A 27470-nucleotide genomic window follows, 5' to 3' on the forward strand; every position below is an offset into this window, starting at 1 on the left:
CTGTCCGTAAAACAGACCATGAGCTAACTTAATCTTTATAATGTTGCTTTATAGTGTCAAATAAGTCTGTTGGAGCTAAAGGCAATCGTGCATATATGGAACAACTCTAGACAAACTATCGCGTTACATATTTGCATCTTGCAGAACAGCATAAAGTAAATATGCATATAATTCAATAAAAATGTTTTATAACGAAATAAAATAATTCTGAAAAATCTTATATACATTTACTTATAGATACTTTATACAGATAATTCCTGTAAAAGAAAAAGAATAGGAATACGTAGCATTACTGCCTACCGTGTCAGTTTTGGAGCCCATTTTGTCAGACGCTCATTTTTGCATAACTTACGAAAAACTTAATTATTGCAAAATTGCAAACATTATTATAAAAATTGCTTATACTATCTGATAGAAGACACTTTTTACTTTTGTATTTATGTTTTTGAAGACGTATTTTTACCTTTTGTTTAAGAAATATTGTCTAAAAACAAAGTGGTATGTCGGTATCGGTGACCTTCCTGTATATATATGTTTGATATTTGTCGAAAGCGAGAAAGAGGCTTCTAGTGCAGTCTAGTGCAGGAACAGAAAACAGACCAATGGGAAAAAAAGACCAGATTTGTTCTACTGAAATCGTGTTAAGATGTACAGGCGTAATTCGCAGTCGAGCGAACCGAACGCGTACAGAACGCAAGCGGAACAGCAGGGTTAAGGGGATAGATAAAAATCCGATCCGGCTGGTAATGGACGGAGCTCGTCCGAGTGAGTGGTAAACGACGCGTTTTCCGGCGGTTGCTTCTTGTTTTCAACAGGCACTCCCGGATGAATTACGTGCCAGCGGATTCCCTCGCACAAGAAGTGCCGGTTTGTCTTAATTACAACCGTGTGCCGATTATCTCGCGAGTTTGCAATCCCTCAATCTATATCGGTGTAATTCGTGTATACCGAGTAACGGTAAGGCTTCACCTCAAAAGTAAACGGCTTCGAACTCACTTCCCCCTCGCGCCGTTCCAATTAAACTCCTTGAATCTGCCGTTTCCGTGGCAATCATAAGGCGATCGTAATCTCGCAATTAGCGGGCAACGGTCGTGCGAGTGTATCGAGTGTAATCGCGAATCCGAGAGACCGTGGAAAAAAAAAAAAAACAGGAAAGTCAGAGAAATGAAAAATATAGCGAGCGCGCAGGTTTGCAAGAAACTTTTAGTATTCAAGTGGACAGTACTCCGATTCGAGATGGGTGTTGTTCCTTCTTCATCGAGACTCTTATCGACTCGAAAATTTTTTTTTTCAAACGATCATGTGGTAAATATCGCCAGTTTAAGTGACGATGCCTTTGCGAGAGAGATATTATATATCTGCGCAACGACAACATAACGATACCAAACTGTTATGGGCCTTCTACAATAAGCCATCGATCAGAAGTCAGAAGCTAAAAATTGACCAATCACAGTCGTCAATTTTTAGCTTCTGATTTATCATTAATTGTAGGAGGTCCATTAAGAGTTACGGAATCGGGATACAAGAACGAAGAGATCATCGCTTCAATTAGCGATATTTATCGCACTATCGTTTAAATGAAAAAAAAAATTGTTAATTCGGTAAAAGTCTCGATAAAAAAGAACGACACTGATTCCGAGATGGATTCCGTAAAAGTTGTTTCGATAAATGCCTGAGGCATTTCTTCGTTACTGTCTCGGCTCGAAAGAGTAACCTTCGCCTGCCTTCTCGCCAGTTCTAAGTGGCGCGACATATATAATGGTTGGTACACGAAGGAAACGGGACAGCTGTGCATAAGTGTGTGCTTGGGAGGTGTTGCTTTCGAAATACCGGCTAGTACGTGCGTCATTCTCTATGCCGGCCGGCATTCTATGTTTCACTTTCGACTCTCAATGTACCGCTCCGGGAGTGGAACGGCTGACTTAGCGACGACGGCCTTGACTACGTCGTCATTTTCGCGCCCCCTCTCTAGTGTTTTTTGTCCTTCGTAGGCTCGAGAGGGCCCGCACCACCTTCTCCGGGAGAGAGTCCGCTATTCCTAGCAGTGCACGATAATCATCTTGAAAGCTGCATCGGCAACAGCGATTTATCCGCTATCTTTGAGAAGAAATATGCGCGAGTCTCTTGAAGAGTTCTTGAAAAGTTAGACGAAAAGTCTCTGATGATTCTATATTATAAGTTCATATCGAGTTAGACAAAAGAAGCCATTAAAAACATACGTTTACGTTTAACATTTATATAATTTGAACTTTGTATTATTAGCCATTAATTCCTTATTTGCGTTTTGCATGTATCTAGCAAATTAACAATTGATGATCATTTAATTGATACAATCTTTTTCTTTAATTTCTCTGCCTTGATTTATTATATCTCGATATATTCCGATAATTTGAGAAGAAAATGTATCGCTCCAACATCGAAATTTTTGTTGTGCGCGATATCGTATCAGTTATAAATATTATTGAAATGAGAGAAGGTAATTTCCAATTTCCAATTTTCTTGTAAATTTTTGTAGTCCGAAGACACGGATTGTGTATCTCTTGTTGATTCATGTTGAACACACATTTCACTTGGTCACTCCGTCCGGTCGGAGAAAGCATTCGTAGCCGTAGAGGAAACGACTCAAATGACGTCGACCCGTACGAGCGTCTATATACAAACGGTACATACTCCACGTGCAGTATTTACGCGGAAATCTATAGTCTTTCCCGGAAAAGTGACTATATCGGCTTATAGGTTCCCTGCTACCGGGTATTACCGTACGACAACAGCGCGATCTTGCTCGGCGTTCCGAAGTGAAACCGAGAGACGGAGAACGTATCATTTTATGCGGTTTCAGGAAAACGTAATTCCAGAAACACCGCCCGTAACTCCGGCGTCGATTACCTTCTATGCTGTTATTCGACGAGAGCTCTTAAGGAAATTACTTTGGGCCCGTTTTGCCACAATGTATTCTCTGTTGCAAGATCTACCGTTGCACCGTTTAAAGGCGTTGCCATCTTCGGTTCAAGATCGATGGATTGACATTATATAATAGATATATAGGTACGCGTCGTTCTCTTTCCGCGAAATGCGGAAATTCGAAAATTAATTGGTTCCACTGAAAAAGCGATTATCGAGAATCGAGGCGGATATCCGTTTTCAGAATACACACGTATTTCGTCGAAAGAGTCCTGTAATATTCTTCTCAATTAATCGGAGATAAAGTCGGAAATTCTTTAATTTGCCATCGCGAAAAATGAATCGTGTTTGAAGTAGGGTAATAGCGAATTTTCAATTCGAAAGAGCAACGTGCAACATGCGGATATACGCATATACGGTATATAATCTAGCGAGCCTATAGCATGTGGTAATGTATATTTCAGATCCAGGAAACGACGGCCAAGCTCGAACAATGATTCCGAACGGACATACAGCGGTTGGGGCGAGAGGGTGGTTTGCGGACGTGAGGGTTGTCGCACCAACGAACGCGGTGATTGCATGGACGAATGCGCTGCCGCTCTGGTCCTTATGTCGCTCTCGTGCTCACCTCACAGTCCTCACAACCCCCCGCCACTTCACTGCCAATACAATTACGGTACTGTGTTCATTTTTCTGACATTCCCACAAAATACGGTGTAAGATGTTGAAAGCGGGTGTAGAGTAAATTCTTTTCTTTATTTGCAATCTCAGAATCGTCGTACTTTTCTCCTTTCTATAACGAAAAGAATTTCCTTTATACGTCGATTCGTTTACTTTGCGAGCAATCGATTCTTAAGGAATACTGAAAAATCACGAAAATAAGTATCGATGGGTAATAATTTATTAAGTAATATTTATTTATTCGTATATCGTGTTATATACGTAATATCTCATGTAAACGCGAGACGTTGAATTACCGAACTACGAACCGAGGTTCCGCGGTAATTGGCCGGACCGAAATGAATGTGGAAGGAATTCGATGATCTGCGGCAGGTTCCTGGGGGAGTCGTGGAGGCGGAGGCAGCGGCATGATCGCCGGCTCACCGGGAGTCGGCGGTATGTCAAATAGCAGTAGCAGCAGCGGGGCTTCCTGGCGAAGCGGCACTCCCAGCCCACCCCTTAGCGAGGAGGGTGTACCGACGAGAAGTTCTCCGTGTCCGGCGACCTCACATCCCTCGCACAATCAGCCGCACTACCCCTACAACACGTCCGGCTCGTCGTCGAGCAGCACCCCGGGCTCGACTACGCTGGATGAGGGAATAGTGCCCGACTATATCGAGGAACAACACCCGCGTAAGAAGGTGAGTAACCTTTTCTGGTGTTCGTTCACCTCCTCCATCGACGGGACGTGTTATGCGACGATGTCGATAATCCGTATTGTCTCGCGCAAGTTCACTGAACGTGCTAATCGGTTGATGGTGGGAGGAAATTTCTGGCATCTCCAGAAATTCGCCTCGTCGAGCTACTTCCACGGATTGTTCCTCGTTTTACAGACGATTAACACGTTGCATACTTTGAAGAGCTTATTTACTTCGCGACCGCCGTAAAGCATTAGCGACTTCCGCTGCCTCTTTATCAAACGCCACCGTGACCTTTGAAACTAATTTTCAGAGTCGCGTGTTCGCGCTATTTCTAACACCAAAGCTGCCCTCGCCCGTCGTCTTTTAGAGTCTTCACTGACCTTAATCTTTGTGAATAATATACACTGTCGCGTCAACGCATGCCCAATTCAGCTTGTCAAGTTCTCAGACGAAGACAAATGATTTTCATGAAAACTAGTTCGAACTAAACGTAGCTCGCGTTTCTACAGCGCGTGTCTAAGAACTTTCGTTGCGCGATCTAATTATTCGTTGGCATTCGAACGTTCCGTTGATTCAAGTTGAAGTACTACAAATTGAACGTCACGCTGCTCGCGTCAGTTTCTTATGCATAAGCATAATAAAAGTGATAAAAGCGTCTTTTGCATTAGTGACATAAAGTCTGACTTCCTTGAAGCTTACATTAAAATCACACATTCAAGCGACCGTCGCGATGGGAATTTGCCATGATAAAAATCTAATGGCCTTCGAGAAGCTACGTCTCCATGATTAATTCTTTTTGCATTCGCGTAGTAATATGTGGTAGCTTAATTAACGCCAACGCGTACGCGCAAATATGATAAGTCTATTGCGTAAGGCATTGGGGCGTGGAACACCAGGGTGAGCCTTGCACGCGTATATCGTTCCATCTGGATCAGATCTGATTCATTTTCCATCGGGATTCTCTCTCGTATTTCTTACGTACAAAATTGAAAACTGATAATTGTAATTGCGGCTCGAGTTTAAAGTCGATTTACAGATTCCATTTATGAATAAAGAATATAATTTACCGCAATTATTGTGAACAGTATCTGTATAAATACAGAATTTGTATCGAAGATCATTTCCGTCAAATTATTATTTAAGAACATCGCAAGTTATATTGGTTTCAAATTTTGTCTATCAAATTTGAAATGTTCTTTCCTTGAAATATTATTCTTTTTATATTAATATATATTATTTATAACATTATATTTTCGAGACCGATTGTGAGTTGATGCCATTAGCAAGATAAACATGTCATATAGTAGAAATAACTATAGCAAAAGAATAACATTTTTGATTGATCGGTATAATCGATTCGACAGATTTAATCGACATTGGCGAGTAACGGGACCAACGGGTCTGTTTTTGAGATGACTAGTTTTCTCTTTTCGTACCAGTGAAAACGAAGTCGCTTTCGATCGTTTCGCAACGGCCCATTTTCATGTAACGTGCAGAAAAAGAATGAGTCAGGAAGAGAATGAGATGTTACGCATAACTTTGGAATCACATCGAGAATTTCTACTTAAATATCGTCAATATGCGCATTTGCGATTTTTAAGGATTAAAATAGAATTTAATTTTGAGGTAGCGTCTCTATATTAAAATGTTAATATAAATTATTATCTATATTTGCCCATATATATTTTTTTACTTTCACCATTCTTAATCTTTGTATGTTTTGACATGTTGTTTTTCAAATGAGTTGTTGATTTTATATTGTATTTAACTTAAACATTGAGAATGACCCAATAGACAATCGAAACGTTTGTATAATAAACTTATGGTTTAGTAATTTTTAGCATTAAGATCCAGCTCGGCTTGTAGCCCTTGATTTATTTTTAATAATAAAGAAAATTAAAAAGGACTCTTGAATATTACAAATATAATTCAACGCAAAAAGGACATATAAGAGTCAAGTTAATTTTTAAAATATTAAAATATATATATCTCTAACATAAATACAATGAAAATTTGCTCAAAGCTTTGAAAAGACAATACATTACATTACATTACATGTTTCAGCTTATTATTAAGCCATCTTCAGATGATATACATAATTATTGTTCCGGAAGTTCTTAAATGTTTACTAATTGGCATTCGTCCCTTGTAAATTTTGAATGTTCGGTACGTGTCCAGGCCAAAATTTCCTTCTCAACGATTAGCAGATCGAAAGCTTGAAATTTCTGTATATTATATATGAAGCAACCAATTATTGATCCATATATATGTGAGAATAAAGAAAGAAAAATAAGAAGAAAAAATCAAGTTATATAAATCTTGTTATGAACACTCACCGTACACTCGAACATCTCAAAGTGATAATCGAATATTAGTCAAAATTAGTCAGAAGAATTAAATAGAATAAGCTCATAGAAAACTAAGTGGTCAAATGTATAAAAATATCACATCAATTCAAAGAACCAATAGACCAAAGGATGACCATTGCAACACATAATGTCACGATACATTGTAATAGATTGTAATAATGAAAGACAGTAATAAGATATGTATCATGCAAGAAATCTCGCCACGTACTGATTTTTACAAGCCTTGTTGGCAGATTTAATTTTCCCATATTGTTTTTTGCTCTCAAAATTTTGTGTGTATAACTATTTATATCTTGTTCAAGTTTTGGATTAATCTATTCGAATCAAATGACTTCGAACTTTGACGAGTGAAAATGCAGAGTATTTATACGCAACGCGAATAGGATATTTTGCATATCGCTGGAAATCAGTATGAGAGAGAATAGCAGTGTTTCGATTGTCTCATGGATTTAAACCGCGCCAGTTGTCGCGTGTTGGCAGCAACGTCCCTGACCGGTCAGAGATGCAGAAGTCTGTAAAGACGGGCGGTCGGAGTCATCTTCGTCGTCGTCGTCGTCGTCGTCGCGCGTGCCAAGCTCGCGCACATGATGATGACATAAGCGCGCGCCGGCCGAGCCAAGGATGTAAACACGCGCGCGGCGATTTTTTGGTATTTCGTAAGACGGCTAACAAGCCGGACCTTGAGGTATTATCGCCCCGCGCTAATCTTAGTCCCGCGTGCTTTTGCTGCTTTCGGCCGCTTGCACGGGAAATAGCGACTCTCCGCGCGCGACGATGGCAAGGCGGCGTTCCGCTCCCGAAATAGCCGCTAAGATGAGCGTGGCCCCTTAACTAACCGGCCGAACTCGCTAAAAACCTGCCTCTGTTTTATGATTTTTTTCAGATTCGAGCGAAAGTCAACCAGGACCCGATCGAGACCGAGCCAGGCGCTTGCGCGACTTTCGAAAGCGAACAGGTAAGCCCGATTTCCGTTCTCCGCGTAATTAGACACTTGCTCGCTGGAGATTTCGCAGGTGTGAAATTGCAGGCAGCGAAACTCCTATTTAACCTTACACTGGTAAAACAGTCTAGTTGCATTAATTGGAACTCTGGTCGGAAATGGACAAATCAGAATTTTATGATTGAATTTATTGTAATTCTAATTGAGAGATAACCAGAATTGTGATTAACATGATCAGAATCTTCTGGTTCATTTTTAACTACTAATTTTTCTCAGTGTGGGGTTATTTTCAGATAAATATCAGCAGGGGATGAGCGGCTACTTTGTGTACATTAACGTTAATTTTGTAACTATCACAAGTTTGTAAAAAAATTTACTTCGATAGAAAGATTGTTATTTAGCGTTTGTATTTTTGTTTTAATAATAATGAACGCAAAGTATCCCTCTCATCTTTCAATCATTCTAGAGTTAATCCTTCTTCGTATCTTACGTATCACTTCCCTTTGGAATGTGAACTTGAATTTCTTTTAACATTAACGAAAGCACAACGGAAAGCATCCCGCAATGCAATTTGCATTCGAGATGCTTGTTGTTACTATGTTCGTTATCTGACTTGTAACACGAGTAGAGATAAGTAATCTCGCGTGCCCATCGCAACAACTTTTTCCTCTTAATTATCTCTCGTATAGCAACCTATCGATATCTAGAGTGCGGGAAAACCTCTGGTTGAAAGGGGAGGCATCCGCCAACGGCGTCGCCGCGCAAATTGCGGGTGCAACACGGGGAAGTATATATAAGTTATCGAAAAAGCGAGGAATCGGTGGAGCAGTCTGCGCGTGCAAACGCGACTCAAATCTACCACCACCACCACCATCAGCACTACCACCATCGCCGCCACCTCCTCCTCCATCACCTTCTCTCGGATCAATATTATTCGTAACCCAGTTTACACCGAAGGTTCCTACTTTCACCGGTGGTCGCGAACGGCCCGCAAGCGTTTAAAGTCATTCATCTCGAGTCAATCGGCGTCGATGATGTCGTCAGATGAAAATATTTACGCGTCATTCGCGATATTGAACGTCAATCAGATCCGCCGATGTAATTTACGAAACCTAATGCATGCGGTTTCGACTTTCACTCGTGAATACCCATGTAACTTGAAGTAATCAGATTTCCATGAACGTGTCCTCTTTCCTGAACATCGTCTTGGGGCGTTCTCTTTTTTTTCTATCTTTCTCTTCTTTTTCTTTTATATTTTTTACAATGCTCCGCTTCCTCTAGTTTCGTATTTCAATGCATGATTAAATAATCGGATGTCACGTTTTCGTCGTCTTGCTTTATTAAAATTTCAAAATTCCAAGCGACAATACTGTTCATAATACCGTTAGTGCCAACGCTTATTCTATCGCGATACGTTCGGCGAATAGAAAAATAACTGTGAAAACTTAATAAAAGAAATTGGAAATATACGTAGACGATTCGTCCGTTTAAAAAACTAGGGAATATCCCAGTTTCTTCTATCCCCATTGTCCTAGTCACACCCGAGAGAAAGATGGCCACCCTACCTGCTGCGTATCGGCGCGCACCTGACCCAATTGACCGGCTCGGTGATATCTCCACGAACACGGCAACCAAGGTCGTTCCCTAGATTCTCTCATCGCCTAGTGCTCGTCATCGCGAGAAAGGTCATTCGATCGAGATAGGAGAGAGAGACGATGCCACCGTTCCCATATCGCGGCATCCATGAACGGCGATACTGACAGGCGGGGAAGGAAAGAGAGGAGAAAGATAGGTAGAGAAAGAGAGAGAGAGAGAGAGAGAGAGAGAGAGAGAGAGAGAAAGAATAAGAGGGAGGAACACGGTCAGGAAGTTCCAGCCGAGTGTATTGCATCGCACAGTGAGTGCGACAGAGTAGTACGCTTCCTCCCCGCTGCCCCCTGCACGCCTGTCCACCACCCGCGTATTCCGACGCGCGCGCGCACGCGTGCACGTACGCGCATCCACGTGCGCAGTGCCGTAGTCGAGCGTATCGACGGGAGCATATCGAGTGCATTTTGTGCCGGTGGAGATTTCCTTTGTCTCCGTCACGTGTCTGCACCCGTAACGCCTCGATCGAATCTGTTACAGGCATGAGATCACGAACGCTCGGTAAAAACGACGATTTTTAGAGAATTATAGACCGATGGACCCGGCCGTAAGAATTAGTTGGGCAATTTTTTTATTTACGTAACACTTCTTTGTTTAAAAGAATATACATTTCATTCCGGCAAAACTGAGATTTGTTTCCAATGGAGGAAAAACATCGCTGTGCGAAGCAAAATTTTCTCGCCGGTTTTTTGTTCTTCGGCTTCTTGCTAGACTTACTTGTAAGATTTACGAGAAATCATTATAGATATTTATGAATGATCATACGTCTTACGGTACGTATAGAATTATAACTCTGGTCATAAGTTCTTACAAGACTTAATTACAAGTTCTTACGAGAACAAATTATGAGCCTTACGATTCTACTTAGAATTGACTCATACATAAGCCTCTCAAATGTGAAGATTGTAATTGGCACGAATTAAAGTTTGTCGAAAGGTCGTGCACGCGCGTTGCGCGACACGTGGACCTAAATCTTCAAACCTCACGTGAAAACTGGTTCTTTTTTTTCTATTGAACTTGAGAACTGGTTTCACTAGGAGGGCAACGATAATTCATCAGAATTACAAAGTCGAAATTTATAATGTGTAGCTCAGACATCGTTTGGTCCAGATAGGCGACTGTAACCTACTTCATTGATATCTCTTTTCTAGATTCCGGTTAAATAATCGTAAAGTAATATATTCGCGACGAATGAGAAACGAAATGAACAGTTTATGAGTAAAAGATCTATGCAAATGTACATGTCACCGTTAATCGCTCGAAATTGGCTTCTCGATCACGTGCATATGTACCATTTACCAAATTTGGGCTGAAAAATTGCGGATTGTGGTCGACGTGAGCCAAATTCTATTAAAACGTCGCGCACGCGCCAGAATATCCATGCCCGTCAGCATACGTCTGCACATGGACCTAGATCTCAGAGCGGTAACACGCGCGAGGATCCGGCGGCGCCGTTGGTGCATCGCGTCGCAGTGCACACCACGTGACGTCACCACGAGCGGCACGTGCCCCTTCCCCTACCCGCGCCCCCCGGTGCCCTCGAATACATCATCGCTCGGTGGCGAGGAGGTGTGGCGGGGCGGAACGGAGTGCCAACAACGAGAGGGGGCGGTAGAGGTGCGGAGGAAGGTAGTTAAGGTCACCGTGGCCCTGACTGCACGCGCGCGAAATAATATCGGTGTGCTACCGTACGTGTATGCGTGTGTGGGGCGTGTGATATGTGTGTGTGTGTGTGTGTGTGTGTGTGTGGAGCGTGCGTGTGCACGGGTGCTCACGCGCGCTCGCGCGCGCATGCATGCCTCTGTGTGGAGCGCGCGCGGAGAACGCACGGAAGATTTATTTCTAGTTCCGCGTGCTGCCGCTTTTCTAACCAAGGTTTGCCGGTTAGATGCACGAGTCGCACGAGTGTCCCAATGGCGGACCTTGACCGTCGGCACGGATGTTCGGACGGTCGTCGTCATACCGTCTGGTGATCGTTGCAGATCTTTCTAGCGATACTGCGACGAAGTTTTCGATTATCGCTCACAATACTAGCAACAGCAACTCCCCCCGCTCGCCGCTCGACACTCTTACGTCACGTGGTGTGTCTTTCCGTGACGACGCTATTATTTCAGCTCAAAATGAGCCCCTCTCAAAATGAGTAGAATTTAAAGAAGGAGATATATTAGCGATGCTCGCCAGCGTAATCGTAACTTGATCGAAGGACTTGGATACGAACATGAGTTTGCAGATCTGCTTGTGAATATTACGAAAAAAGAAATGTTATGTATTTAAAAGTTTTATTAAATGTTTAAATTTATTTTGTTTAAAATATGATTGATAAAAATACTGTTTTTACTACTTTTTTTTTCGTGTGGCTATATCCATAACATATTTCTATTGACCAGATAGAAAATAAGCAGATTTGTCTCTTGCGGTCGAAATTGGTATGAGAGAAAGAAAAGAAAAATCTTCAGGAAAGCTTGCTTTTCTTTTAAAAGAGGATTCCTTCTATTTGTTCTTCTTGTCTTTTAAAGGGAAGGACTTTCTTTTAAATGATTTTTTTATTCATTGTATCATCTAGACAGCTGAAAAAGATTTTTGTCTCGACTGTACGCACACATTATTCATCAAGTTTTGTAAAATGAAAAACAGTTTTATAAAAATACGTTTTTTTTTTTAATGAAACGGGTTTACAATTTTTGCTTCTATCTCGAATTACGATTACAAGATCTAAAAACAGTTATTCAACTCTTCCGCTTTATCTCATCTGTTTGTATCGTTTTAACGTTTCCTTGCAATAAGTTCTCTTAAACTTATCTGTATAGCGTAAATCTTTATATTATCCAACACGTTCCCATGTTATCTCCCGGCAAATTGCGCGGTCGCGAGGCGAGAAAGAATATTCTGACGTATATACGATCGGAACTTAAAAAAGCGTCCGTGTCTCGAAACGCATCGGTTTGACGTGCCGGCATTTGCGTGCATCGCTTCCGCGAGTTCTGGGCCGCCGGGTCGTATTCTGACACGTTCGTCCACCTTACGTAATACGCGTTGCGTAAACTTGACGTTAGTCGTATTGCTCGCCATACATATTTCCGCGCGCCCGGCAACAACTATGTTTGGGGGGGGGGGGGGATTACTGAACGACGTAATCGTATATACTCTCCCGTATCGCTTCCGCGCTCTCTGATCGTCGGATACTCGTCGTAAAAATGAACGAACGCGTTAATCACAATTAAGTCCGCCTACAGTAATTGACTTTTTAATTTTTTTTTTCCCGACCGATCGCATATCGCAATTTTACATTGCAAAAACGTCACGGCGACAAGCTTACAATAACGATAAAAATTCGTCGACAGTCGATTCGGACTATTCGGAGTCGTTGCGATAACGCTGTTAAATATGTAGAGAATTGTGGAGGGAGAAATGAAATTTATTAGAAATATATCCGCGTACCGAGAATCAGAAACATATATTCTCCGTGCACGCAACATCCCGCTCGTGTTGCACAGATTGCAGATATTATCTGCCGCGCGTGCGGAGTCAGGGCCATTGCCTAAGTAATATGATTTCTGATTATATCATTTTCTGATAATATTTCACCGCGTATATATATAATATTTCCCGATAATAATTAAGAGATCGCCTCTCTCCGTATTGTTTTGAATACTCTGTTGTGGTGCTCTGTTGTCTTCTCACACACCGTTCTGTCAAACGATATCTCTTTTTGGTACATGGTAATGTAATAACAACGCGCGGAGATTCCGCGTGTCATTAGGGAGGATTTATCGCTTCAGCCGGGCCTGCTGCCGGCTTCGCGGTTATCAGTTGTAACCGTTTTTATAACAAAATGTCAGAATGATTCCGTTCACATGATGGCGCGTAGGCATCGCATGACATAAGTCAGCGACCATGACATCGACGTTACGTAGATGTATAGGAAACGCTCGCCGTCGTCTTTCTTCTCTTTGTCTACGTTGCTATTAATTCTCGCCAATAACGCGTAATTGATTGTTTTCTCGAAACATGATAAATTACCGCGATCCTGTCTTCAGTCGTTTATATCGAAATTCGATGAATTTCTCTAATTTGTTTTCATACTCAACGTAAGTCAGATGTAGTTATCTTTTTTGCAATGGTGTCGAAGATTTGATTTTTGTTTCGAGGAATAGAAATTTCTGCACGTTTGTAAAGGAAATAACGGTTTTGCTGAAAATATCTAAAAATTTTGCTAGATACAGATGAAAGTAAATTTTGTTGGACAGTCAAAATAACGATGTACAACGCTCAAGCTGATTGCTGTGGAATATCACATTTTTTATGCATTGTTTATTATAAAAAATCTCAAGCATGATGAAAAACGCTACAAAAAAATTTGATATTCAAGCAATCAGCTTGAGCGTTCTACATAATTATTTTGATGAACGATACATAGAAAATGTTGTTTACATAAATCTTTGGATCCAATAAAATAGTTCTTTCCGTGTAAGCGCTTAAAATTTGATTATCGGACTGAAGTGAAGTCGTATTTCGGTTCGACATTCTTATCGACATTTTAATTTTAAATTAGATACTTTGAGGTTACACTCTGGTATTAGATTTGGCACGTTTTGCAATCTCTAAAGATTTTCGACTAGAAATAACGTTGGAACCTCTCCACCCAAGGTCACGGTCAGAAATAAAAAAGAACTATACTAAGGAAGCAACGTCGCGTATCGTGTATTGTTCTTGTAAGGCCATATCGGCTTTATGTGTAGTTTTAACAATCCTTAATGACTACCGTTTCGACGACCTTGTTTGACGTGGCAGTCATTGGATAACTAGAGAACGGCACCCTTCCCTCCGATTAGTACGAGAGCCTAGCAACGAGGAACAGGACTGGAAAAGGACAACCACTTTTCAATATGAACTGGTTTCCATTTAATCAATTTGGCAGACCCTATGTTACTTAATCCATTAGCTATGATGAATATCGTCTACCGTTATACCAACAATTCACGTTGCCCAAATAACTTCAAATAGCAGAACGTATCGTCTTCCTGTTTCTCTTTACAGTAATTTCGAAATTCGTATTGATACCGATCTATAGTTGTACGAATCGTGGAGATCAGAGATATATTTTTGCTCGTGTAATGCCACCTTTCAGTGAATTGGGATTGTTTTCTTAATTAATTCGGATTATCGATCCGACGCGCGAAAAGATCCTTCCCGCGGAAGAAATAAAATTTGCTCACGAGAAATTTAATTTCGCACGGACGAAGGAAAAACGTTGACAAATTCTAGATCATTCTTATCGTATATCCGACAGTTTTCGTATGAGAGAAACTGCAATTGAAGCGTTACACATTTCTCGCCTGAGAACGATGAGATAATCCCCGTGCGATCGTTCACTATGCCGCTCGTATCCGCGAAACTTAGGGATTCCGCGCGCGATTCGGATTCCTACGGCAACGGGTACCTACTCATCGTCGTGTATAACGCTGGCGAAAATACAATCGACCGTTCGTCCGGGATGCCGTTACCGGCCGTGCCGGTTACCGTTCGTATCGAGCGCGGGACACGTATAAATAGTTCACGGAGGTCATTAGGAGGGACGGCACATTAGGTAGGTAGGTAGGTAGGTGGAACGGAATTGTCATTCCACCGACAGACATTCCGGACTCGCTGTCGACTGAGGTATGTCTCGTCGCACCGTCCTCGTGTCGAAGAGTTTCGATAAACGGGATTGACGGGTGTCTGGCTGATAATAAAGGCTGCGTACCGATATTCACTGCCAGTACTGAAAATCTATACATAGTATACGTCACGTATATTATAGGTTTTCAAAACTGGCAGGGAATATCGGAATGCAGCCAAAGTTCTCGGCGTGACGACTGTGATGTCACAAATGGCAGGCTGAAACCATTGAGTATCTTTTCATTGTACAGGACGACTTAATGACGTCATATATATCGGTTATTTTTTTTTTCTTTCCCTTTCTGCCTTCGTGCAAACGGAAATACCGAGCTCTTGATAAGATAAACAACAGAGATTCCTATCAAAAAAATTACATGTAGGATAAAAATAAAAATTCTTTGTAAAACAGTTCATACATTCAAAGAGAAATATAGTGCACTTAAAGATGACAGCTTTATAAGCTTTATATGAATTAACGTACATAGTACGCACGCACAAACATACACATTTTGAATAAATTATTTTATAGTTACAATAAATATATTGAGAAAAATATACTAAATTTTAATAAATACTTATTTGAATAATATTAGCTAAATATTTAGAAAGTGCATATTTATTTCGTTAAGAACAATTAATTAAATATTTATTTATCGTAAATAAATATCAAGTATTGAAATATTTATTAATTCTACATATAAAATTGGTATAGTTATCACTTTTATAGTTGTTATTGTTATGTCTTTTTTTGATGTTTATAATAATCCTGATAAAATACAATGCTCTTGATAACAATAATAAATTCCATTATAAAAGAGAGTCAAATTGCAGAGCTTATCTGCATTTTTCAACATCCACATAATGTTCAAAATCCATTGGTAATATCAATCGCTAACAATATATACTGTGAAAGAATATCAATGCATGTACTAAGAATAAAAAAAACTTTGTTAGTCACATAACAGTAGCAATAACATTGATACTAGAATGCTTAATTATTTGAGCTTTCTACGTCACGTCTTGAGCGTTAAGCTCTTTATTGCAGTCAATGTTAAAGCTGTGCATTCTCTCTCTCTCTCTCTCTCTCTCTCTCGTAGTAGAGAACTTTTTGGCCTGGAGAAGAGTCAAGGACGCGTGCTGGCGAATTTCAGCTGGCAACCACCGGTGGGGATGAGATACCGTGTCATGCTCGACGTGCCGTACCGCTTGTTGTCCTAGGTCCTGACTGCTTTTTTTTACGCACGCCGAATCAGTGATAAAAGTACATTATTATCGCCATCCAACAGCATGAAGAGAAAAAGGGGAGGGGACAGTCTTCCTTACCAAGCGCGATCGTAACGCGATGAGGCCGCATGTTCGGAGCAACGGATGCTTCTCAGAGAATTCACTTCAATGAGAAATGATTTAATGACATAAATGTATCATCAGTTAGTAAAGAATTAGTGGATATAACCAACTATTAGACGATATGACAAAAATTATAAATGTTAAGCTTTTAATGATACGTACGACTCTAAATAAATTTGTATTCATAAAACTTTAATAAGACGAATTTATTTAAAGTCGTACGTATCATTAAAAGCCTAATATTTATAAATTTTGCCATTTTATCCAATAACGTAGTTATATCCACTAAAATTTATCTTATGCTTCGAGATGAGTTTTGTTACATCACGAAGTCATCACATATCGAGATAATTATGTCTTTGAAAGGCGCTTTTTATAGTGTTTCATATCTTATGACTGTTCGATTGAAATATAAAATATCTTAGGCCCTCTTTTTCTTCTTTTTTCAAACCGTCACGGTAAAAGTTTGAGGAATTAACTTTTCGCTATCATTATTTTTTATTTATTTTTTTCCAGTACTCCGTTGATGGATTTTGTAACTCGCTTGGTGACTCCCGTCGATTTAGCGCGCCGTTCTGTGTCTAATATTAGATACTTGTGACAGCCAGGTTAATCGTACAGCGCGACACTTATTTTAAATTCAAGGTGATGTGAATTTTATCGCGAGGGCAATCTTGGTTCGTCGCTTTCGGTAATCTTTTCAAACGATGAGGATAAAGCGCGGTCCCGTGGTATCTCTGCTACCGAAACGAACGGAGGGAGCTTTCTTGGAGCGTTCGATTTGAGAAAAAAATATCGTTTTTAGCCGCGTATCGAGACACTTTCTGCGCCCGCGCGAGTGTCGTATCGACCGTCTCTGTGTGTTCTACCTTGACCTCCAGCTGTGAAAGTATCTCGAGCAATTAAAGCATTTAAGGGCTCTAGTAGAACCGGTCGTCGAGTGATCAACGGTGTCGCGAAACGACACATACGGGTTCTTTCAGCGATCAGATGACACATTCTCGCGTGTAGTAGCGAGACAAACACTTATTGACCGTTTCGTGGCCACGATAAACGGATAGCAACGTTATCGCAATATTGCCCACCGATTATCATCGTTGTCCAGCAAATAAACGTACGTACGTCAACATTTCAGTTTAAAGAGCACAATTCTCTTTTATATATGGTATTTTTTCTTTTTTCTGCCAAGTCGAGATACAGAATCACGACTAATCCCCGGGCTAAGCCTCGTCAACCGGCTATAGGTTTTACATAAGCCATTTCGACATCGGCGTAGACTACACTTTCTCCCGGATCGATCTTAGGTTGGAAAGTCATCTATCTCCCCGGGATTCCCCGAGTCTGCCAGTGAAACCCGGCATTCGTGCGATATGATCGATGAAAGTACGACCGATAATACGCAACGTCATTCTGTTCTCCAGGAATTACGTGAGTCGCCACTTGAATCGCCTACGGCTGCACAATTCGCGAAATTTATTAACTGTTCAACAGCCGAGCGCAATTGTCATTTTTACGAAATTTATCGATAAGCGGAAACGATCATAGTTGGATGGTAAAAGCTGCAATAGCATAATAAGATAAGACCGTCAAGTTTCACACGATCGTGAGATATATCTGAAAAGGCCTTTGAAATTTTTTGGAGCAGCGAGACAATCTGGATAAGAGGTAGAAGAAAGGAACACAAACTCAGACACACAAACTGACTCGACACGAACGAGCCGTGGAATGTCCGTGAGACTCGTGTTTTGCATTCGCTTCGTTTCTCGTGCTTTCGACTGCCTTCGACACGTCGCGATCGTGTCCGATGATAAAAGAATTGCGAATACACGTCGTTCCTACGCGCGCGCAAAGTACGTAACTGTAAACTGGTCCTAAGACGGGCCTCGCCCACTTGATTGCTCAACTTGGGTAAGCCGAGGAGAACCGGTGTGTGTGTCTACGGCAACGGCGTGGCAAGGCCGTTGACAGTGCCGGCGAATCAATCGCGTTGTCACGCTCAAGCGAGCGCGCTCGCTCGCCCTCCGCTCGTGCGTGCCCAGCTGATTCGCCGCGCCGCGCCGGCCGCGCCACGAGAGAGCCGCTCACCGGCTCACACCGATCGTGGGCATTCGTGGGTGAGAGAACGAGAAAGCAAGACGCAAGGCAGAAGGAGAAAAAGAGACAAGTTCAATCCTGCGAAAGTTACGTTACGCTGAAAATCACAAAGCGATTTATAATCCGGTGTGTCGGGACGCAAATGTGACTAGCACGACCGTGTCTAAAAACTGTAACAAATAATAATGCAATTTTGCGGAAGTAAGCAAAAATCGGGAAAGCGGAAACGAGAGGAGGAGAATTGATAAAATATACAAGAGCGAAATTGCTACTATAAACTACTACGTGAGATAAAAACGATTGTGCAATTGATAGAGTAAAAAATTAATCATTTGCTTTTCGAGCATTTATTTATTTGGCTAATTATTCGATAATAAAAGAGAGGAATTGGAAAAATCATACACGTATAAATAATTAGTCATTGATATTTTAATTTGCTTCACAAGGCAAATAAAAAGTGCCAGACATAAATAAAAATTTGAACGCACAAATAGATAACGCTTCGTCAATGACATGACTCAATAATAAGAGATTTGCGATAACAAATTGCATGACAATATACAAAGAGATAAAGAGGGAAGAGAAACACGATAAATCGCGATCGGTCTGCAAAGCACAGATAGTCCTGTCCTAGGGTAAGGTTGTCCTCCCGTTTTATTTAATCAACTGGCATTACCGATTGGCCAATTCGGACTTGCCTGGTGCCCACCCACTCTCGTTGGTGCAAAGATTCGCGAAAGTAACGACCTTGACTTTGCGAATACCACGCCACTGATCTGACAAATATAACGGTCATTGAACGCATAGGCCCGGTCCTTAATGCTTGGAAATCCGCAAAAAAGAGAAGATATATATAGAGTATAAGAAGATATTGAGAGTGCACTACCATTTCGCGTTAACCCTACGTCACTCGCGTAATTTTGTTAATGTAATTACCCGCACGAGATATTTCTGATTTCTCAAAATTATATCTCAATTTTCATTCTCTTTAATAATTTACACACTGAAAGAAAAGATTGGCTGCTGCAGCAAATTAGATGGTAAAATATGACATAGCATTTTTAATTGGTTGCAACAACCAATTTTTGGATGCTACAGGCAATTGTTGATTGCGTTCGCCTATCCGCAATGTCAGTATAGAATTTCGATTGGCTAACGCAACCAAAAATTAGTTGCTACAGCCAATTAAAAATGCTGTGCCATATTTAACCATCTAATTTGTTGCAGCAACCAATCTTTTCTTTCAGTGCACTTAAGTAAAGATTGACAATATTTTATACATCCCTCAGGTAAAGATAAATGCAAACATTTTTTTTAATTGTGAAATAATTTAAGCTAAATAAATATATAATAAAATGTGTGTAAATCGTATTCATATATTTAGCGAATATAAGGCTGGAGTGTCCTGGATACTCCACGCGAGTAATAAAGAGTTAACGGACACGCTCACGAATGTCACAGAATGGTACTGTGTCCTAATTTGGGATAGATATTCATCTGGCGAGGAAGGAAGGACGAGAAAGAAGAAGAAGAGTCTCGTAAGTGCGTAGTACGAAGACAAATGATGATTGCGGAGACGACTGTTGCGAATGAAATCACGTGAAAGAGGAATGACAGAACGACTCGCACACATTTTGTGGCATCGATAAGATCGCTATGTTAATTAACACGAAATTTAATTCCGGTCAAAATTCAAATATATTTACAAAAAAAAAAACGAACCAGTGTAATGTTACACTGGCCCATTTTTGGCTCTTTTTTGCAGGTGAGTATATATATATATATATATACTATACGATCGTATATATTATGAATCTCTTACATTTCTTACTGCAATCGATTCGACGTAAAAACTTCTTCGTCTGCGAAGAAGATTGCACAAACGGCGATGCTCGAAACGGTGCCTGTAATTACAATTGCGACACGTTTCGTGGGAGTGTTCTTATTGTGTTTAACGTACTGGATAATGGGGTTAGCATGCCACAGGATAAACAAAGACTTTTTACGCCTGTGGATATTTTTGTAATAAGGTTCGGGAGATGGATAGAGAAAAAGAGAGAACTGTCTGCGCGCATTATCGTTGCGTTGCAGTAAAAATACGATTATATCTAACAACGAAGAGTTTGCACGGAACAAACACACATAACATCTTTAACATGTTCAACTATATTATATGACGTAAATACATGCGCATTCTCGTGACGTAGTATCACAGCGCGTAGACATAAACACGCTACACTCGCTATTAAACAAATAAGCACGCGAATTGACGCGTATAAAATCGACTGCCTTTTATTTTCTCAAGTGTTGGAATTTTCTTCTGCTACACGGAGCCGAAATTCAATTGTTTTTGCATGAAAATTTCAATATCGCGCATTAATTAAGTTATCTATAAAATAACGATTTTTTTATCGGCTTCGTATGTCAATCTCAAAAATCTAGTTGCGTTAATTAAGTTATCTGTACGTTAAACACGCATGATTTATGCCGATATATTTTTTTTAACTCACAGCGAATCTTTTATAAAAAAAGAAATTGCTGCGATGTAAAATAAACTCTGACAGAGAATAAAAAGTCAATGCCTTGTGTAAAAGAGTAACGATTAAAATAGTTGAATATCTTTCAACGAATTTTTTGTTTAGACGTCACGGTAAAAAAATTGAACAAAAGATTTAAAGCACCGTCTGAAGTTCGAATTATATTTCTTCCTTTGATGCAAGATAGAAAAAGAAAATTTAATTGACTGTGCAGTCAGCTAACAATGGTGGTGCAACCGGACGTAAACTAATTTTTACCGAGTAAGCGAGCGATAATCGGACGGATAACCGAAAGTTCGCCGGCTATCGCGCACCGGTTCTCATTTTACGCAATAAAATTAGTCTCTCGCGTGACCTTGAGTCGGTTATTGAACCCTTCTTGCCCGATACGCGAGCGACGCGTCGAATCAGAATATCCGAGTCGAGTTTGGAAACATCACGCACTCGCGTTTTGTCGCCTCGTCGCTGATAAGCGGGTTCGAATAAACATTTCTCTCTCTCTCTCTCTCTCTCTCTCTCTCTCTCTCTCTCTCTCTCTTTCCGTCTCGTTTCGCATACGCGGGTGCCTTTAAAAAATGCAGCTTTATCGTACCGCGTCGGCTGGCACGACCAAAATCAGTGAACGGTAACGGTTTCGATCCCTTATTAGTTCGGCGTGTATTAAATGCGCAATGCACGCTAGTGTGATTACAGGGGAACGAATGTTAATCCGCAAAGCATCGGCGCGATATTTTCGTAGCCGGCACATAAAACATACATCCAGCGTCGCGATTGTTATTTTTAATAATCGAGATCTACGCATAGATACGCGAAAAAAAAAATATATTTTATTTTACTTTAACATTTTATTTTCTTGTACTTAATATTCGATGTGTATTGTACCGAGAAATTGTTTGGTGCATATCCGCGTCCGGAAACGGTGTAACGCGTATATCGACGAGCCATTTCATCGCGCGCAATTAAAAATTAATGGCAGCGACTCTCGTCGGTACTTAAATTGTATTTTCAGCCGTACCGGTAGTACGCGAACGGTACTACCGGTTTTCGGCTGTAACTTCTCTTTCGCGACAGGCAGGCAGAGAGACGAGAGGTAATCGGGGAGGGTCCTGGTTTATTGCTTAACGAGGCCCAGCCGCGCCGGTATTGAATACCGTGTGTGCATAAACGACGATACACGGCCTTGGAAAAAAAAAAAAAAACGGGACGAAATTAAACGCGTGCGGTCGGTGGATATCGGATTTTAAGTGTCCCGTGAAAGTCTTTGCCTGTGTCACGGAATTTCCCTCTTGTCTCCTGTATATCTCTCTTTTTGTCAACGTACCAAAATTAAATTGTACGCTTGTGAACAAATGCGATATAAAGATATATAATGTGATTTGGGAGCCTGTCTGTTTCGTTTAATGCGTATCGGAACACGCTCGGAGCCATTTTAATTGCTATTTACCCACAAATCGTGTAAGATATAGTTAATGATACGTTCGGGAGAAGGGGAGGATTCTCGTGTGAATTTTAACCCGAGCGACGTTGACTCACGCTCATCATCGTTTTCACGATTGTCACGTATGTAACACATCTCACTCTCACGACTTTCTACCTTTCACCGCGTTTTCGCTAAATTCGCGATTTTGTGAGATCATCGCAGGTATTTCACAAGACGTTTTAAATATTTCAACTGTGAAGTAGCGTGCCAATCTTTTTAATTATTTTTAACGAAATACGTCAAAATATAGAGTATCTTTTTTAATCTTCTGAAGCTGGTGAATCCATTGCAACTCAATTATCACTCAATTATACAATGAATCTCTTTGTTAGAAATGTTAATTTTGTTTATGTTACATCTGCAACGTGGATCATTCTTAAATATATTATACTCACAATTAGTATTTGTTCTTTTTTATACAACTTTATCATCTTAGTTCATTGAAATTAATTGGTGCCTTTTAATTAATATTAAATTAAATGCGTCAATAACTGTACAAATTTTAATGTTATTTTTGAAGGATTAATTCAATCGAATTAACAGAATATAAAATACAAAAGATACAAATACAATTCTATATTATATTTATAGGCCTGTTCTTTTAGCTGAACTTTTACACCAGTTTATCTTTCTTCTTTCTTCCTAGAGGGAAAAGGAAGGAAGATGAACTGCAAAAGTTCAGCTAAAAAGAACAGGCTTTATGATGATCACACATACGAGACGTCCTTAATTGTAAAAGGCAGTCCTTTATTTCAGGTACCTTTAGATTTATTTATTTTTCTAAAATTCAATTTTATCCTTTACTTTAATATTTTTTTTACGGGAAATTTCTTTTTAAGTATTATTCCAATGTCTAATGTTAATAATGTCATACTAATGAGTGAGTATTTATGGAACCGATAAAGTTATGCAAAGGCAATATTAATCCAAGCAGAAAAGTCACAATAACGTCAAAATAACATCAATCGTGATTGATTGAAGTGACTTTAATAATCTTTGCAGTTATTTTGACGTTATTTTGATGTTATGATAACTTTGTACTTTTTGAGTTATCTCAGATACGTACAAAAAAAATTTTCTTAATTAGTACGCAGACTTCTGACAGTCATAAACTAGTTTGAAAATATTCAGGAATAACGCCATAAAATTTCAGGTTCGTTCTTTATGTTCTTTAAGAAAATATGATCGTCGTGATTATATCCGCAAAGTATTCGAAACGAAATAACACGGAAGAATGCAAGATATCACGTGATATGTATACATAGTATTTTTTTCGACCGGTCGAAATCGATACTGTCTAGGAAAATTCAAGGTGCTCCGGAGTTCGCAAGGCTGGCAAAGTGCATCGTCCTCATTCGGCGTCACCTCTCATTTTCTCCCATCGGCTCTACGTATATATATCGGCCGTGGGCTCGCTGAACGGGTGTCCTCCACCATTTCAACAAGACGCGAACGGGGCCGCGGCGCGGCGTCCACGCTGCAAACCGGCGACGTAAACAACGTATCTGCGCAGGCGCAGCCGTTCCTCCCGCGCCGCCGCTTCAACAGTTCGTTCGCGCTGTCCTCTTCCATCTCGCCATTTCTTTCTCTCTCTCTTCTTTGCTCCTTATTTCTCTTCCTTCTCTCGCACGCGTACAAGTACGATTCTCTTGCTCGTGGAGCGTCGAGCCGACCATCGCTTAGCAGCCTTCTCAGCGACGACGCTGACCTTCATAAAGTCCAGCGCACAATGGCCGGCTGCAAGATCCAAACGCTGAAAACTTTCGTACGTGTCTGGAAATGTTCGGATAACCGTACGGGGATCACGGCCCGCGGAGAAAGTTATGCGGTTAATTAAAGAGGCGAGATGTTGGAGTATATTCTCCGAGTGAATATATATATATATATATATATATATATGTACAAGCGAGCGCGCACGAATTCGAGCTTAATATGGAGTCTACTCCTTTGTGTGGTTGAGCGCAGCAGCAATGTTGGTATTCGCCGCTCGGTGGTTGCAACATCGCGACAGCCTATGTCGTCGCTCGTTTCTGCCGAAAGGCTTACCAGGCGCCATTGTACTTTGGGGAAAGAGAAAGATAAAGAGGCTCTCGAGCACGCACTGGTGGAGTGCAAATATCGATAACGTGCGGAAACAGCGAACGACGCTAATTTAATCGGCATGTTCAATTCATAAAAAATACAAATATTTCTCTCTCTCTCTCTCTCTCTCTCTCTCTTATTTCGTTAAGTAAGAAAAAAAAGATGCATTTGTTCGAGAAAAAATTTGAGAAGCAATCTTTCGAAGATCAATGTTTTTCGCTGATTTAACAGTTAACCTAAGTAACGGAAAATTTTTTGGAATTACAATCGTTCTCTCGATGAAATTATCATTATCATCACAACTTTTTAACGTTCATGTCCAAGATACCTGACTGATCTAAAGTTTATGGTGACCATTATTTATCTCGGAAAGACAAGTACAGGCAGACTGTACGTTTCCTAACTGAGTTCTTCCAAAAACAAACGCAGATAACGAAGGTTGACCAACGATAAGTAGGTAAACATCAGCCTCTTTTGTCATCCGGATGCAACGAAAAGCGGCAAATCAGATGCGTCGAACATCCTGATGAAGTCCCTCGTCGTGACTCACGGGTACCTACTATCGTCCCCTCCATGCCCCTCCGTGGGCATTTGAAACGATTCTCCGTCTCTCTTCTCCGTGTCGACGACCTCGGTTCTTCCTTGTAAATTGCACCGAATCGCGTGCTACGACGTGTCCCAGCTGAGCGTGCTTTTTTCAGCTCGCTATTTTACGGCCGCGTCGTTCGCCGGGAAAATGAAAAAAAAGGGTCGAGGCTTTTGTTCGCCCTTGCCTCGTTTGTTACGGATCGCTACCGATTGCCAAAACTCGCTTTCGTCGGGCAGTTTCGTTGCCGCGTGTCCTCCCACGTTCATCTCGTGTCTCTCTCAATAAGTTCGCTGCGACGTTTTCGAGCACTTGCGCTTGCGTATCCTGGAACAAAGCATCTCTCCGGAGCGCTGCGGAGATGATTCTGCTCGTACGTTCTACTTGGCGTGACGCATCGTTACGTCGCGTCGCAATGAACTATCCCCCCACCGTGAAATGAAAGCCCTCCCAGTTCGCAAACGGTGTACCCATCGACGACGAGCGACATGTAGTCGTTACAACGACGTAGCCTTTGTCAGTATACCTGCTGCGTCACACGTGGCTCGTGCATCTCTCGCTTCGGTCAGTCCCCTCTCCTCCCTCCCTCTCTCTCTATCTCTCAGTCAGATTTCTCCCTATCGGTTCCCCGCGTCTATGCAGTCATATTCTGAAATTTTCTGCCCCTTATTACCACATCTCGTCCCCGCCCGCCCGCCATCGCCGTCGCCATCGCCACGGCTTGCCGCCGCCGCCGCCGCCGCCGCTACGACGCGAAAGTCCCACAACAAACCCGTAGATTTTTCTCCCGCCACCCCGTATACCTCGTATACTTCGTGCGTGAGGCGCATCGGTGTGTGTTGCGAAGGGTCAACGCCCGACCCTCACCACACGCCACGGATCGACGCGCATCGTACGCGCCAACACACAGAAGTCCGGTTTGTTTTGGTTTCCCGGGCGTTACCCGGACTCCCCACTTCTCTCCGGCGACTTCGACTCCTCTCTCTCTCTCTCTCTCTCTCTCTCTCTCTCTCTCTCTCTCTCTCTCTCACGCCCATTCGCGCGTGCTCGCTTTCTCCCTCCTCTCTCTCTCTCTCTCTCTCTCTCTCCTTCCTTTCGCGATATATCCTTATGTCCGTGAAACCCATCGCCGCGTGGAACGACGGCGTGGTCCCGAAATGGGGATTGAGAGTCGGCAGCCGGTGACGTCAGGATGTGTACACGAAACGGTACATCGAGAATATCGTTATTTACAGACAATGCAATGACAACCTCTGAAAGTTTGTATTAGATACAAAAATATTTCCTAAATAAATTAAAGCAAAGATAAAGATACAAACTGCAGCATCATATAATATTTACATTCCAAGTTGCGTCAGGCAGGAAAAATGCAGATACTTTTATTTGTTCAATAGTACTTCCACCGACGTCTTTACGTTAAACAACCGGATTGATATGTCCGGGACGATGAGATACATCCGTCACGATTCAACGGAAGAAAACGGTTTGCACGCGAAAATCTTAGCAGTCGTGGGAAAGGTAGAGTGACGCAGGAAAATACAGCTCCTGCCGCGCGCAACATTCGTGCAATTGCCGGCGGGCGACTCGACACGAGTCGACTAGCGCGGAGAAAGCGAGAGGCCGCGTGGAAAGCGGGCTCTCGTAGCGTCAAGCGTGTAGTTCGGAATCGATTTTTGCGTTGGCGCTCGGTGCTGCGTACGCGTAACGTTCGATTCGCGAACAACGCTACGGCGAGCCTTGCACAACCTGCAAATAAACGCGTGCAAGAACGGCCTTGGTAATCGGCGAGACTTTGCGTGCCGGCCGGCACCATGTAGGTGCTCGAATTGTGATTAATCATCAATACAGTCGAATATCCGAAAATAGAATTGCGACGCCCCGCGCCGAATTCTTTCGCTTAAAAGAACGCGCACGCACGGCCGATTCGAGAATCGAGATTCATTCACTCTAACGAACTTCGGGGCGTTGACTTCCAGCGCATTCCTGCGGGGCGAATCACGGTATAGTCCATTTCATTGGCCGCGTCTCTCGTTTTTGAAACGATTTAACAACAAATTTTCCACACGTCGCTTATCAAAGGACTCCGGGGAGCGATGACGCAAGGACGTCTCGTCGGGATAACACGTGCGTAATTTTTGTACAACGCTCCTCGGATCTTTACGCAGTACAGAGACGTGCGCGCGCGCGCGCGTGTGCATTATACACATAAGCGAATATTCGCGAGCGAGTAGTGAGCGCGCGCGCGTGCCGTTGCGCAGTGCACAGAAGTAGTGGGAGACGCGCGGTAGGGGTGGATGCCCGGTGCGCGCGCTCCGACCGATGCGTGTGCATCCCCAACGGGCCGCCGCGGCTATCTCTATCGCCGGCAACGTCGTATCGCATGCGATGCGCCCACGAAACGCCATTCCGCGCCGCACCGCGGCCGGCCGTCTCGTCGCGGCAACCCCGCGTTTGAGGCTTACTCATCC

At 41.9% G+C, this 27470-nt stretch overlaps 1 protein-coding gene across 1 annotated transcript in view; it reads left to right on the forward strand.

Annotated features, from left to right (window-relative positions):
• Nucleotides 1–27470, forward strand: part of Glut4EF (Glucose transporter 4 enhancer factor) — a 93060-nt gene that overhangs the window by 57604 nt on the left and 7986 nt on the right. The window contains exons 3-5 of the mRNA XM_018501993.1: nucleotides 3337–3577; nucleotides 3955–4262; nucleotides 7515–7586. Of these exons, the coding sequence (XP_018357495.1) occupies nucleotides 3337–3577; nucleotides 3955–4262; nucleotides 7515–7586 (621 nt within the window). The remainder of the gene's footprint in view (nucleotides 1–3336; nucleotides 3578–3954; nucleotides 4263–7514; nucleotides 7587–27470) is intronic.

Source organism: Trachymyrmex cornetzi, unplaced genomic scaffold, assembly GCF_001594075.2.
Source record: "Trachymyrmex cornetzi isolate Tcor2-1 unplaced genomic scaffold, Tcor1.1 scaffold1462, whole genome shotgun sequence".
In the NCBI taxonomy this organism is placed as follows: domain Eukaryota; kingdom Metazoa; phylum Arthropoda; class Insecta; order Hymenoptera; family Formicidae; genus Trachymyrmex; species Trachymyrmex cornetzi.